Here is a 15,053-nt window from a genome sequence, read left to right on the forward strand (position 1 = left end):
GGGGATACCCCGGAAGGCATCCCCTCTTTCTTCTAACGACCCATGAGAACTAGCGACCAACAGCGAACCGGTACTGTAGTGCAAGCCTACCGCGCTACAGATGCGGTGGTACTACAAGTTGAGCTACCGAGCAAATTTGGTTATATAGCAGCACAAAACAATAAGAATCAATTCCATATTCAAATATTTTAAAATTTTCAAACGGGATTTTTTTTTAAAACAATTGAGTGCTTTATGAAGAGAGACCACTTTTCAAAAAATTTGAACAAATTTTAAAAACTAGAACATTTTATGAAAAGCAATGAACTACTTTCTGAAAATGCGGAACTTTTTTGAAACTTCTTTTTTATAAAAGGCGAACAATTTATCAAAAACATGACATTTTTTAAAATTACCAAACTAAATCTGTGAACAATTACCAAACTCGAACATTTTAGAATTTTATGAAACATAGGAATGTTTTTTGGAACTCCAGAACAAAATTAGAACACATGAAAAAAAAATTATGATTTTTTTTGAAACGGAACCATTTTTTGAAATCCCAAACATTTCTTTAAAAAGTTGTCAAAATATGGCACAGAAATATGAAACAAATTTTCAAAATAAGGAACATTCTTTCAAATTTCCAAACAATTTTAAAATCTATTTCATGAACAACTTTATATTCTTTTCAAAATCTGGTTCACGAGGTTCTTATTTTTGTTTGCTATTTCCTACTAAGATGTCCACTGGTTTTATATGGTTTAAATAACTCAAGCATTCACAAAAATAAAAAAATCACAGGATTTGAAAAAATATGCAAATTAGAATAAATGACCTCAGGGTTCGAGCCACCCCTGCGCTTATTTTTTTGCAAATATGCACCTTCACGAATTCAAGAAAAAATGAAAAAAGAAAAAGAAAAGGGAAAAAAGAAGAAAGAAGAAAAAGAAGAAAAAGGAAGCAAGTGGACACAACAGATGTGGTGTCCAGCTTCCGTCTATCCACAACATGCTCTCAAAAAAACATGAGGTATCGGGTTCGAACCAACCCCGCTGGTAATTTTTTAACAGAAAAAAACTAAAGCGGGTCGGCCCAGCAGGGAGCAGGGTGTGCGCCTGCATTTTAATAGGAAAATAGACTAAAGCGAGTCGGCCCAGCGGGGAGCAGGGTGGTCGCTGTTTGTGAAATGCCATCAATCCCGGCCATCCATGAAGAGATTTATCAAAGCCCCTCAGGAACCCACCAATTCATTACACGGTTCATCATCGAGCTTCAACTAATGCTGAGAGCGGAAGCTAGAGGAACAACACCACCAAGAGTTACAGCGGCTAGACCTAAAGCTCCACCGCTGGGATTTGCAAAGATTCACATTGATGCGGGAATTTCTAGAGCCCATGCAAGGAGTGCAGCTGCGGCAGTGTGTCGAGATGAGTCGGGTAACTTTATGGGTAGCTCGGCCCTGGTGATCACTGGCATAACTGATGTGGCGACGGTGGAAGCGATTGCTTGTCTTCAGTATAGCCTGGGACTCAAAACAGATGGTGAGTGATATTGACAAAGGCAATCGTGGATCTTATGGAGCTATTATTAGCGAGATTAAGCTTAGGTCATTAGCTTTTAATTATAAATTTACTTTTGAAGCTAGAGCTTCGGACACAGATGCAGATAAGTTAGCCAAGTTTTCTCACTCTTTGGATCAGGGGCGACATGTTTTCCATGATTTGTTTTGTATCCCACGCCATGTGGATTCTGAGCAATAAAACTTGGTTTAACCCCTCAAAAAAAAAAATCAATCCTGGCCACGTTGACAATCCTGTTTGGGAAATAACCTCAAGGTTCGATTTAGACCGGGCCTGCATAGTTCAAGTCCAATCGACAGGGATTTTGATTTGGGGGTTAGTTTCGGCCAACCTCTACAAGTTTATTGTTTAAAATGGACTTTTCCGGCCAAAATCACAAAACTAACCCTTTAGTGTAGTACCAAATGGCCGGCGACTATGGCGTTGCTGGCTCAGTGCAGCAACAACACCAAGAAGGCAAGAACCATGGGTTTGAACCAAAAGGTCAGACCGTGATATTTCTTTTCAGATATGGTCACTTTGTGCTAAAACTTCTCAGAAAGGGTCAGATAGGTTATTTTGGCCGTGATTCTGGTTCTAGAGCTCTACTATATCGGTAGTAGTATCTCCGTTCTACTACTTGAGAAGACCAACAGGTCAAGGGTGACACAGCGAACCCAAAACTTACGCTCCGTAACAGACCACCACAGCAACTAGCAAACAATAGGAAAAGGAACGTCACAATTAGGTTAGTCCCATTTCAGGTGCATGGGCATGGCACTAGTCCGTCCAGGTGTGCTGTGTACCAAAACCTTTTGGAGTCGGTTACCAAAGGTTGCATCATGGATTGACAGCAACTGAATCATGATCCAGGTGTGCTGTGCTGTGTGCCAAACCTTTTGGAGTCTGTTAGCAAAAGTTGCATCATGGACTGACAGCAACCACTGCAGCTTCATCTCGTCACATAGGATATTGCTACAGGAGAGCTGCGAAAATGAGCAACAGCAAATCTGCCAATAATATGACCTTCGCTTATCAACAGGTTCATATCCATCCGATGAGGACTGATACAACAACACCAAGGATCTTCGCGAGATTCTTTACAATTAGAATAGCGTGCCGCCAACCAAAAGAGGCCGGGCCAGTGCCAGTGCCCAGCCAATTGCGCTCGAAACCTAGATAATAAGGTTGACGCTGAGTTTGTCCCGTCTCGAACTCTCTTCTGGCTCCAGTCATAAAACTCGGGTGATTTCGCCAACGAGCTCAAGTACGCCGTCAACACGCGGTTCGCCCGTAGCAGATTGAGGCGATGTACAGGTTCTTCGCCCACTTTTCCTGAAAAATTTCGGTTACCAAGGTTAGGTTCAGTAAAGGCACTAATCAGCACATGTGACACATATGGTTTTGCATGTCCTTGTAGTTTGGCAGACAAAAATGCACGATGTACCTTCACGTGGTTACTGGGGAAGGCAGAAGTTCGAAGGGTTTCCTGGGTCTCGTCCAGTGGCTTCCTCTTTGGTATGCTCAAGATAAAAGCAGCTTGGTCAGGTGTGCCTGCGGATGAAGTTATTCTGTAACCACTCTCCCATCGCCGATGGAGTCCTTCACTTGGATACAGAAAATCCAACTCTACAACCTGCAGGTTGCAACACAGATTCAGTTTCATCACTGGTCGGTTATGTGGCAACACCACACTGGCCACACCTTATGACCTATATGTAAGAAAATTCAGACTTGGCACAACTCTACATAATTACTCATCAAAACGGTACAGAACCCAGTTCTCCAAGGTTAACTGAAGCCAACCTTGAAGAGCAGCATATGCTTTCACAAGTAGATACTCCCTCTGTTCCTAAATATAAGTCTTTGTAGAGATTTCACTATTGACTACATACGGAGCAAAATGAGTGAATCTACACTTGAAATGCATCTATATACATCCGTATGTGATCCATAGTGGAATCTCTACAAAGACTTATATTTAGGAACGGAGGGAGTATTTTACATGCAATGCTCTAATTGCTGGTTTCAGATGTGAACCATCTAAATTTTCAAAAGAGTTTAGCTTGCAGAGATCTACAGAACTGAAAAGGAGACATATGTGAAGTATTGTTTTTCCTCTTTTTTTATAACATATGCAGTCGTCAAATGTATGTTTAAACACATGAGAAATTATATACGTGAGGGACCACCAAATTCATGAAAATTATATTTTCAAATAATTTATCACAAAGAAGTGCAGCATGTGTTTTGACCTGGTCAGAGTAGCCCGCATTCCTCGACATGACAACTCCCCAACGGTTCCCAGCAGTACCCATGGATGTTACATGAAAACCTTCTTTCCACTTTTTATTAATCCACTTATAAGGAAAAGATTCACTGACTTTGTATGACTGCTGTGTGTACGGAGTTCCTGTAATGATATCGAAGATCAGATTACATGTATAAATCACGGAAAAGGGAACAGCGGGCTATACAAAACATCAAGGATCTAGACAGTAGACAGATGCTGATAATTTGTTTAACTTCGTATGTAAATATTAAAAACAGAAAACTAGTAACAATGTTTGCTCAGCGCTAGTTTATCAGAACAGTGACCAAGGACAGACTGATGTATCCTGTACCAACAATGCTGTGGCAACCTCCACACACCAATTCTGATGACCTCTATCATAACCTTGGTGGCTTGGAGGTTCTGCTAAATGTTAGTTTCCAGATAACTGCTCATTTTTAAAAGGGAACGACTGCACATACGATAAAATCAGGTATAGATTTGGTACAGATGATCTAATATAGTAATTTTCCTCACTCTGATCACAAGTTATGTGCTCAAACATTTATGTGATACATCAGTAAAAGCATACTAGTTCGTGTTATACGTATAGCAGTTCTCTGTCAAACGTGCGATCTTCACCAAAGGGAGCAGTTTCAACAAATGAGCAGTTGCCAAGAAAGAACAGGTAATTTACAAACCTTTGGACATCACAACCAATGAGCTTCCATTGGTTGCTCCAGCTATTGCTGTTATATAGAAGTTCTTTTCCCATTGCTCCATAATCCAATCCTATATAAAAAGTCATAAACAATATAGCATCAAGATTCTGGATTATCAAAATTCCAACTAGCGAGGACAGAGACCGTGGCGCACCTTGTGCAGGAAAATTTGTGAAAGCTCATACACTTGAGAACCAAACCCGGTCCCAGCGTCCATTATGAGAGCCCAAAAATTTGCTGAAGAAGCTACGCAACTAATGTACAAGCCATCTTCATTGCCTTTTTCTATATGCTGGTGCAACCTTGAATCGGCTACATTGTAGTGGTATCTGTAAAAAGGACAAATAACCAATACATCAATTTACGAAGGATGATAAATAATTGACCGATAAATATCTCAGGCTCAAGAAAGCGAGAGTAACCAAACAGGAGCTTCACAAGCTTAAATCATAATAAACACAAACCAAGCCCCTTCCATCACTAGAGCTACCATGAATGGTTCAGTTACAAAAATCAATAATAGTGTAATTCGCATCACAGCTTTTACAAGGTAAATGACACTTCAAAGTGTGAGTTCACACTGAGAACAATCGCATGTTCAACATGAATCACCACAACACAGTTGACTGCTGACTATGTGTCAGGAAGAGAGGGGAGGGTGTACTAGGCTAAGTTTGGCCAATAATGTGTGCAAGAGACAACTTATGTCAGTTTAAATGGCACCTGAATCACTAGAACAGGCCAATTTTTCAAGGGCAAGGAAATGAGAATTCATAGAAGAAATAATATCTGGGCAAGCAGACATAAGAATGAAGAACTCTGCACTAAATTCATATTTTAAGACAATTACCGCTGCTTCATGGGCCGCCTAGCATTATAAACCGAAATCCATTGAGTTGCTGGGCTCCCCAACCGAACTTTCTTCTTAGGCTGTTCCTCTTCTTCAAGATTTACAACCATTCTTCCACGTTTCTGCCCAACCTACAATACATAAAACAGATGCATGATCAATTTTAATACAAAAAAAAAACGACGGAGCATAGGTACAGACTGGGTACAGCAGAACAAACCTTTAGAGCACCATCAATTCTGATGGGTCTTGAAGCAGGCACTTCAATCAGACTATCAAAGAGAGAAATAAGTTTTGCATAATTTGGCTCTTCATCAAATTTCATATTAGTGACCATCTCAAGAAAATGTTTGAATGGAGGTGGACAGAAACAACTCAGAACATCCGCAGAGGTAGCCATCTTCTTCTTACATACAAGAAAGCTCTTGTTGTCTCCCTGCATTAATAAGCAATTAACATTAACATGGGTTCAAGAGCAAACAGTAAATTATTAGTCAAACTCTTATGAGCGCATCTAAGGCTACCTGAAAGCCTTGCCAAGGTAATCTTCCTCTTATTAAAAAAATAAGGGTGTACGCTAGTGACTCCAAATCATCCCTTCTACTGCCTGTACGGCCTAAATGAGCATGGACACTAGCATATCTAATTGTTCCCCTGGAAATCATAAAAGGAAATAGGTCAGTTAATAGGTGAACAATTTTTAGTTTTGCACATAAAGAATATAGTATAGAACCAACCTAAAGATGTCTGGCCTCTGGTCATATTCAACATGCTGACTGGATGATGCTTTTTTCCACTTGGATGCTGCATAATTTAGATATTAACAGAACCACATGAAAAAGGTTATAGTGGCGCATAAAATGTGTCAAACCATCAACATCCTATTATGTAGCGATTCTTATGACTGAAGGCCACAGTTCACTGAAAATATGAAACTGGATATCTACATATTAAGATGAAACTGTCTTAAACAAGAACATACCTAAACCAAGATCAATTAGGAAAAGCTTCTTCTCATCAGGTGATCCAGGTTGACCAAGCAAAAAGTTTTCTGGCTTTACATCTCCATGGACAAAGCTGACAATAATAGGAAGCAGAGGAAGTGTTAATACCAACAAAGAATAGGAGAATGATGTCCATGGACTCCAGGATCATTGACAGAGACACATGGCTTTAGAAAATTACCCTTTGGAATGAAGCTTCTCAAGGATTGATATGGACTCAACGGCAATGCAAGCAACCATATGAGAAGACATCCTGTTCGGGATATTGGTGCTTTCAGCAAGGTGTAATAAAAACATGCTGACAAGGTGAAAAGATTGGTAAAATACTCACGCCTGTCCCATTGAATTCCAAACATCCCAGAGGCTAGGACCAAGCATATCCATTACCTGAAATTTTGAAATGCAGGTTGAATTGACTATGAAAGATCGTATTAAGAGGCAGTCTGTAGTGCATAACTATAGTTGAACTCACGAGAATGTAGTAGTCTCCCTGGCGACCCTTGTAGTGGACTGATGGTATGCCATAACAACCATTAAGAGACCTGTCACAGAAAGTTTAGCATGCCATGCTCCACAGAAAATAACATAAATGTAAAAAGGGCTGATTGTGTATAGTTCTTACTGATAAACCTGCCACTCAAACGGGGGGCCATAACTACATCCTTTGCTTCTCCGATGTTCGAGTTTGAGTGCAACCTACAGCATATTAATCCATATAAGATTCAACTAGATCACGAAGCAGACTCTAGTGTCCAACTGAGGCAGGTGAGAAAAGAAACCTCGTATGCATCTGGACCCGTACGAGATGCCCCACCAGTTATTCTTCTGCCAACATAGACCTGGCCAAATCCACCTTTGCCCAACTTCCTATCAGTTATATATTCTGGAGAGCCACCAACTTGAACCTGCAATAATTAGATATAACATTCAGATTTTTAGGAGCTTATATCATGTAAACAGAACTCTACTATGCAAAACTGTATTGGTGGATCAGTAATACTATCACCACGAGAGCAAATAAAACAGCACTACAGAAAATGAGAAACATATTTTTATCTTGAAGCTTTATGTGAAAAGGAAACCAATCCTATATATATGTACTATTCACAGCAAAGTCATCAAATTAGGGAACTCAGGAAATGTGTGTTACTCTGCTATAATTAGCAATGCCCAGCGGAAGACAAACATGCAGTGTTTTTGCCAGAGAGAGAGAGAGAGTACGAAAATTGATTGGGTTTGCAGCCAAAACAACAATACTTCTGTATTTATGTTGTTTGAACAGAGGGATGTGAAATTAGTTTCTTCTTTTCAAGTCCATCTGGTCTATATTTCAATATCTTATTAGATGTTTGCTTTCTGCTACAAAACAAAACTACCATAATAAAACCACTCAGTCTTGACTACTCTCATGGAAGTATAAACACGATCTCTGATGCACATGCTTAGCTTTTCGTGTTCATTCTTTAGATGAACAACAATCGATTATTACTTATTACATCATGAGAACTTTTCTAGAAGGACACACTAGTTGCCAAAGGAGAGATAGATAGGTATGCATGATACAACAAAAGAACAATGCATTTCCGCATGATGGTACAAATATTACCAAACAAAGTTAACATCATAAGCAAGTAACATAACAAACATAAAGGAATGGGAAGAAATAATTGTGTAATCAGTGTAGAAATAGGATAGTCGACGTAAAGAAGTGCACGGGAAAAACAGGAAGTCATACCCTCTCAGGCACAGGCGTCGTCGTGGCTTCATCTTCCGCTGCTGCAAGTCTGTCACCACTTGCACCTTCCATTTTGAAGTTGGCGGCCCTGTCAGCTACCTTGTTCAAAGCAAGGTCCTGCTGGGCGGTGACTGCAACTGCCTCTCCAACGATAGCTTCAGGGATGTCCTCAAAAGGCTGGTCAGTCAAGTCAATAGCCTCGACCCTCTTTCCTCTAGCCTTTGGAGCTGGCCTTCCTCTTCCCGTGGCAGCTGCTTTCTTGTTGCCTCTGCCAGCTGCACCACCACCACGCCTCCCACCCCTCCCCCTGGGAGCTGGCAACACGGGAGCGGCTACCTGATCTGCAGCCTGGATGTCTTCAAGCCTGCTGGACCTCAGACGAGCTCTCCGAACACCACTTCGCAGCTCTGGCATTATCCGTCCATGCAACCCGGCGTGCCGTTACACCCCTCGGCGCTCCTGGCAATCTCCCCATGCACAAGAAACCAAACACAAAACAATGAATACCGGTAAAAGGAAACGGTGACAGGCACTCATACATACACACATGAAAATCTCAGCTCACAACTTGCTCCTTCACCATGCCTATGCAAACCAAACCAAACCAAACATGAGCAGCCGAGACAGACAGACATGACAGACAAAAATCTGGGGAGGAATCAACGCTGGGGCCTTGAGGCAGTCCTGCAGACATGGCTTGCGTTCCTACCACCGCAGCCCTCTAGCCGGAATCGAATGCCACCACAACCACAAAAGGGGAGCCGGGCGGGCATCTCCGTCGCCCGATGCCTCCTCCCCCACAAGGGGATCTCCCCCCACGGCGGAGAAAAATCCCGCCTTTGCCGCGGGGCTCCGGCCAATCGGGCGCCGAATCGCGCCGGGACGAGCCGCGGGCCGCCAATCCCACGCGGAGCACGCATCGCTCCTAAATCCAACAAACAATACGCGCCGTACGCGCCGTCCTACCCACGAGCCTAACACGCAAAAGACCGCGCGCGAATCGGCCGCCGGAGGACGCATCGGACCAGAGAAACCCCATCGGATCGCGGCCGGGAGCCCGCCGCGCGGCCCGATCGCGAGGAACGGCGCCGGCCGCCGCCGCCGGATTGGGAAACAGAAAACCGTGCAAAATGGGGGAGGGGACGGCGGGAGGCTTACATCGGGGACGCCGGCGACGGACGGACGGGAGGTCGGCGGATGCGGATGCGGGTGCGGATGCGCCGGCGGCGGCGCCTCGGGGGCCGTGCGGAGGGGGGGGGAGGGGGAGGGGAGGGAGGATGGGGCGCGCGACCGGGGGCCAGGAATTGTGGGGGGAGCGCTCCCGTCTCGGGCCTTTGTCCTGGAGGGTGTAGGTTGGGGGAGGGAGGGGGGTGGTAGTGCTGGTGCTCGGTGTGCCGCAGCAGCTGACGCAGCTGGGGGTGGGCCCGGGCGCGGTCGCCGACGGGTGGGCCCGGGTGGCAGGGAGGGGTGGGGGAGTGGGGGGCACCTGGCTGGACCTGGGAATGGCGTCGTTGCATGCTGGGGTGGATACAGCCTGCGCGCACCGCGGAGGTCTACCCAGCGTTTCGCCCGAGGTTTAAATTTACGGGGAGGGGGAGACGGATTTGCGTGGGCGGATTTTCAAGGGCTTTCTGGAAATGTCACGGGCACGTAGGAAGCGATGAATTTCCGTGTGAATTTGAATGGATCCTTGGTTAACATGTACTCCCTCCGTAAAGAAACATAAGAGTGTTTAGATCACTATTTTATGAAAACGCTCTTATGTTTATTTACAGAGGAAGCCCTATACTAGGTAGTGTGTACTTTTATAAAAAAAACATGTTCGTAGTGTGGAAACATTTATTCGCGTAAATTTGAACCGGTGTCTTTGTGTTTGGACATTTTGTCGTTCTTTGCATCAAGTTTCAGCAGATGAAACTGCACAAAGTTTTAAAATAATCGTCGAAATGTACTCAAAATGAGTCATATTCGAAAGCCCTCTCACAAGAAAGACGAGCATGGAAACAAAACTCAATTTGGACTTTTACAAAATATTGAAACTCAAAGGCCAAAACAAAAATGGGGTCGATGCCCCCGCACCCGTGTGCCACAAATCCTCTTTGAGTAAACATATAGACGGTGTTGAAACTTCATCCGTGTACTTACCATGTTTGTGTCTTTTCTGGTTTTGAAAATTTGGCCAGCTATATGAATTTAAACCAGTGCTTGTTGTGATATCAGGTCCAGCAAGTTGTTGTTCAGGTCCAACAAGTAGCAGTAGTCTACAATATCAGGGATGCTGCATATCTTTTTGGTTCTATCAGAAAGGAAAGAAAAATATCTTTTGGGCGTCCAAGTGGTAATTTTGCCTAGTCAAGCCACACCATGAGCACCACGGAATCAATCATCTCAACAGCCAGCTGCATCCGTCCGTCCGTCCTTTGGATAATCGAGCAAAAGTAAAGCACAAGATACCCGATACAAACACATGTTGTTCTATCTTTAGAGGCAGCATAACATAATCATTAGGCCATGGCATACAGCTACAAGCCCTACAGAACGGAAGGCCACCGCCGGCACAGCAACACTTTTACCAAAAGTCATTCCAGAACTATTTCGAGATGAGGCGAACTGATCCCGCCTGTCAGTTCGTCGAGCACCTCCAATCTCTCGCGCTCGTGCCACTCCCGGATGCGGCGGACGATCTCCAGGCCGACGAGCTCCCGCTCTTCGTCCTCCACGACGTGCCCGTCCAGCAGGCGGACGCGCTCCAGGATCGGCGATGCCTGGATGATCTGCTTCACAAAGCCTGTCTGCCCCGCCGCCCCGCCGAAGCCGATGACCACGAGTTCTTTCAGGTGATGGTGCTGCTGATGGTGCTCCACTTGCACATTCAGTGATCCAGCAGTTGCCTTCTCTGACTTGCTGTCAAACTGCATTCAGAATTCTTGGTTTCAGGAATCTCTCAAAACCAACCAAAAATAAAGTACCGCGCTTGACAAAATTGTAGGATGAACGCACATGAACATGGAGCGACTCCAAGGCAGGTGCGGCAGCAAGTAGGTGGAGAATCCAGAATGTATCCCAGTTCATTTGCACGTTTGCAATGAATAGTTTCTTGAGATGATTGAACTGGTCGGGGATGGCGGTTAGTTCAATCCACATCTGCATAAATGAAGTGATAATTTAGTGCTGTCTTATGTACCGATGCAATGTTATGACCAATAAGAAAGAGATCATTTCAGGAAAAGCTACTTACCTGACGCCCTCTTAACTGCAGAACTAGGTACTCTAGCGGTGGCGGCCACCCTAAAAAGAATTTGCTTAGTCGATATGTCCTGTTGCTACCGGAGGAATCATTCTTGCCGTCATCTCCAGTTTGCAAGAAGTTCAAACTCACATGCCTAAGTCGAGGCACCAAGCCATAGTGTAGTATAGTTGGCTGACCACGACAAGCAAATGTTTCAAGATAAGGCACCAAACCCAGGTAGACACCCACAGTGTTGTAGTTGTCCAATTGCAGACTCTTTAACTTTGAGTTAGGAACAAAGATATGAAAAGCAGGTTGGCAACCACTAGAATCTTTCAGCCTCAAATCCACCAGCTGCACGCAGTTTCTCAGAATATCATCAACGCGTGGCATACGTGAACTTTCTTTGCAGAGAGTAAGTGATGTGAGCCTCTGAAACGTCAAGGGGTTGGGTGCAAAACGATGATAACAATTGGATAGCACAAGCCGTTTCAGTCGCACATTTTTGCATCCATCCAACAGCCGGAAGTCATAGCGCCAGCAAGAGTTGTCAATGACAAGCTCCAAATCTTCAACGCCCCATCTGCCAATCGCTTCCGTAATCCATTGGTCAGTGAAATTGCTCGTCCCACAGGCTTGAAGCCTCAGCTTCTGAATAGACTGTTGCTGAACATTGTTGGGGGCCAGAAGGAATGCATTCACCCGTTTAACATAGCGTCGCATGGCCAAACGCTCATAACGTTGCAGGATGGGTGTTAGCAGACGGACTTTCCACTTCCAGTCTTTGAAGGAATATAACTGGTCTCTAGAAGCATAACTGTCGTCCGACTTCAGTGCATTCTTCTCTGCCTCATACCCTGCCTTAGCCTCCATCACAATTTGCTTCAGTCTGTGGTACCGTGGAGGGAGAGCGTCATCAACCGTAAGGTCATAACATGTGCGCGGGTATGTAGGAAGATCCCGCCATCGCCTCGAAAGGATAGTGGTGCTTATCGCTGTCCGTGCATCTAGCTTGTCGATGATCAAGATTAACATCTCGTCAGGTAAGCTGCTGATCTTGTCCTCACAGCAACTGCTGTGTTCCTCGCTCAGACGCATCTAGTTTTATTTTGGTGAGACATAAATGAAGAACAGTCAGGGAATTCCAAATAGAATAAACAGATAACTGAGCAATTTGCCTTAAAAGTAAGCATTAACAACATTACTAGTCAAAAATAGTGCACGAACTAGCAAAACAAATGAAAGAGTGCGTCCACCTATTCAACCTAAATAATGACATGAGCAGGCGCAACTATGTATCATACTATATAGGTACTCCATTCTGCTGCAAAAGATGGACTAGACTAAAAAGAGAGAAAATCAGTAGCAACATACACACAAAACTGCATTGTCTCTATCTACCACCGGGTTACGGACGGCTTGTGGGATGGCTTATGGTTCAAATAAGCCTTAAGCTATCCCTAAGGCAAAGCTTCTATGTGGCTGCCAGGGGGAGCCCCTCCCATTTCACGTGTGCAGCCGGAAGCCTCAAAAGCGAGGCTTCTCGATCTTCTTCGTGCCCCTCTTCGCTAGGAAATATGCTTCTGTTCTCATGTCTGTCTCCTTCACCACCCTCTCCTGTTCCCCCGCATCAATTGTCACCGCCGTCTCATACAGCCCGCCGCCACCGTATCGACTCCGTCCCACCTCTCTGCCCAGATCTAGCCGCCTACCTCCCCGGCCGAGGTCATGCGCATCCCCGAGACCCAACGCCAAGACCCAATCCAAGCACTTTTTTTCCTTTTCACATTTCGCTTCTCAATTCCCCCTTTATAATTACTTTCTCAATTTCGTTGTATGGATGTATGCAAGAACAGTGCCATATTTCCGAAATTTACTTTGCGTTAGCATGGATCTCAGATTATTGCACTGCCGAAATGATTGATTGTAGCACCAATAGTTTACTGCTTTCTTCTACCCAATCAAACCGTGTCTTTTGCATGTTTGATTGTAGCATCCATAGTTTACTGCTTTAAAGGATGGTCACATAGTCACCGAACAGGTTTCAGAGATTGCTTATGTCAGAATTGTTGTTGTGTGATTCACCCAGGAATTTTGTGTTAATATGTGATTGTGCACGCCCGATTAGACTTTATCCATGACTGCAGGAATTGGGGCTTTGTTGGTGCTGGAATGCGAGGCCACTTGCTCAGCTGGCTCACAGATGCTAATTACACATGGCCGAAGCCGAACCAGCAAAGGCATGGCCAAACCAAGCAAGGCAACCATCGATCCAGCCGCTGCCCAGCAGGGACTGGTAATCAGGAGCAGGCGCAACAATTTCAAGAGCATGTATGCACTATACTAATACATAGGCACTCCATTATGCTGCAAAAGATGGACAGGAACATGTGTTCTAGCTGCCCAATTTTAAACACAAACTGAGAGATTAAATAGTAAAAAAATAAAAAACTGTAGCAGAATATGTACACACCAAACTGCTTTTCCCCTACCTACGGCACCAGTACTGCTGGAGCAATCACAGGGAAACTATTCGGCAAAAATCACAGGGATGGGCACCGTACGTACCCGTTTCGGGTGTGGGTAGGCGGCGGCGGTGCGGAGATGGAGGCCTTCCTGAGCCGGCGGTGGCGTGGAGGATCTGCGCCCGTGTCCATCGGATCCGAGGCCGCACCCCCGCCTGTTTTTCTTAGGTGAACTAGGGATTTATTCATCAATCACAGAAGGAATCTCTACTCTTAATGGACGAGTTGGTTGAATAGTCCCCCACTTTTGTCCGGTTTTTTTTCGACTGGTTTTTTCCGACTGGTTTTTTCGCTGGTTTTTTTTCGTCACCTCCCCGCCCCACCTCACCCCACCCACGCACGCACCCAAGAAAACCACCCCGCATAAGGAACGGCGTTCCTCTCGATCCCCTTCCACCGCCGCCGCCGTCCTCTCGATCCCATCTATCGTTGCCGCCGCCGCCTCTGCAAGGCAGGGCGGTTTGAATCCCGCAGCCGTCGAACTCCGGGAGATGCCGTCGCCGCTTCTCCAGGGCAGGGCGGTTTCAGTCCCTGCCGCCGAACTCCGGAAGACGCCGCCGCCACCGAACTCCATGACCCATGGCTGCCACACATCTTCCTCCATGCACGGCCGCACCCCCACCCCTTTTTCTTCCCTCCCTCCGGCCTTCATCTCTACCCTGTTGGGAATCGTAGCATAATTTTAAAATTTTCCTACGCTCACCAAGATGCATCTATGGAGTCTACTAGCAACGAGGGGAAGGGAGTGCATTTACATACCCTTGTAGATCGCGAGCGGAAGCGTTCCAATGAACGTGGATGACGGAGTCGTACTCGCCGTGATCCAAATCACCGATGACCGAGTGCCGAACGGACGGCACCTCCGCGTTCAACACACGTACGGTGCAGCGACGTCTCCTCCTTCTTGATCCAGCAAGGGGGAAGGAGAGGTTGATGGAGATCCAACAGCACGACGGCGTGGTGGTGGATGTAGCGGGTCTCCGGCAGGGCTTCGCCGAGCTTCTGCGAGAGAGAGAGGTGTTGCAGGGGAGGAGGGAGGCGCCCAAGGCTGTAGGTTGCTGCCCTCCCTCCCCCCTTTATATAGGCCCCCTTGGGAGGGGGGGGCCGGCCAAAACCCATCTAGGGTTGGGGGGCGGCGGCCAAGGGGTGGAAAGGGGTGCCTTGCCCCCCAAGGC

General features: G+C 45.5%; 2 protein-coding genes across 3 annotated transcripts; both read right to left on the bottom strand.

The window, feature by feature from the left end:
* Nucleotides 1–2,552: 2,552 nt before the first annotated feature.
* On the bottom strand, nt 2,553–9,527 carry LOC109784533 (casein kinase 1-like protein HD16). 2 transcript variants are annotated; one of them, XM_020343134.4, is made up of 17 exons: nt 9,283–9,527; nt 8,125–8,583; nt 7,169–7,294; nt 7,012–7,085; nt 6,862–6,931; nt 6,721–6,776; nt 6,571–6,642; nt 6,368–6,462; nt 6,123–6,189; nt 5,910–6,039; nt 5,606–5,821; nt 5,386–5,516; nt 4,690–4,864; nt 4,515–4,605; nt 3,797–3,954; nt 2,989–3,177; nt 2,553–2,876 (listed from the first exon to the last, which is right to left on the bottom strand). In XM_020343134.4, the coding sequence occupies exons 2-17, from the start codon at nt 8,536–8,538 to the stop codon at nt 2,817–2,819; spliced, it is 2,124 nt and encodes a 707-aa protein (XP_020198723.1). In that variant the 5' UTR covers nt 8,539–8,583; nt 9,283–9,527; the 3' UTR covers nt 2,553–2,816. The 2 variants fall into 2 exon arrangements, with proteins under 2 accessions (XP_020198723.1, XP_020198721.1); XM_020343132.4 differs by having other exon boundaries at nt 8,125–8,591; nt 9,283–9,479.
* A 1,001-nt stretch (nt 9,528–10,528) lies between these two features.
* Nucleotides 10,529–14,016, bottom strand: LOC109784529 (uncharacterized). The gene is made up of 4 exons (XM_020343130.4): nt 13,922–14,016; nt 11,363–12,451; nt 11,125–11,268; nt 10,529–11,036 (listed from the first exon to the last, which is right to left on the bottom strand). The coding sequence occupies exons 2-4, from the start codon at nt 12,449–12,451 to the stop codon at nt 10,704–10,706; spliced, it is 1,566 nt and encodes a 521-aa protein (XP_020198719.1). The 5' UTR covers nt 13,922–14,016; the 3' UTR covers nt 10,529–10,703.
* Between the last annotated feature and the right edge of the window lie 1,037 nt (nt 14,017–15,053).

Source organism: Aegilops tauschii, chromosome 5, assembly GCF_002575655.3.
Source record: "Aegilops tauschii subsp. strangulata cultivar AL8/78 chromosome 5, Aet v6.0, whole genome shotgun sequence".
Taxonomy (NCBI): Eukaryota; Viridiplantae; Streptophyta; class Magnoliopsida; order Poales; family Poaceae; genus Aegilops; species Aegilops tauschii.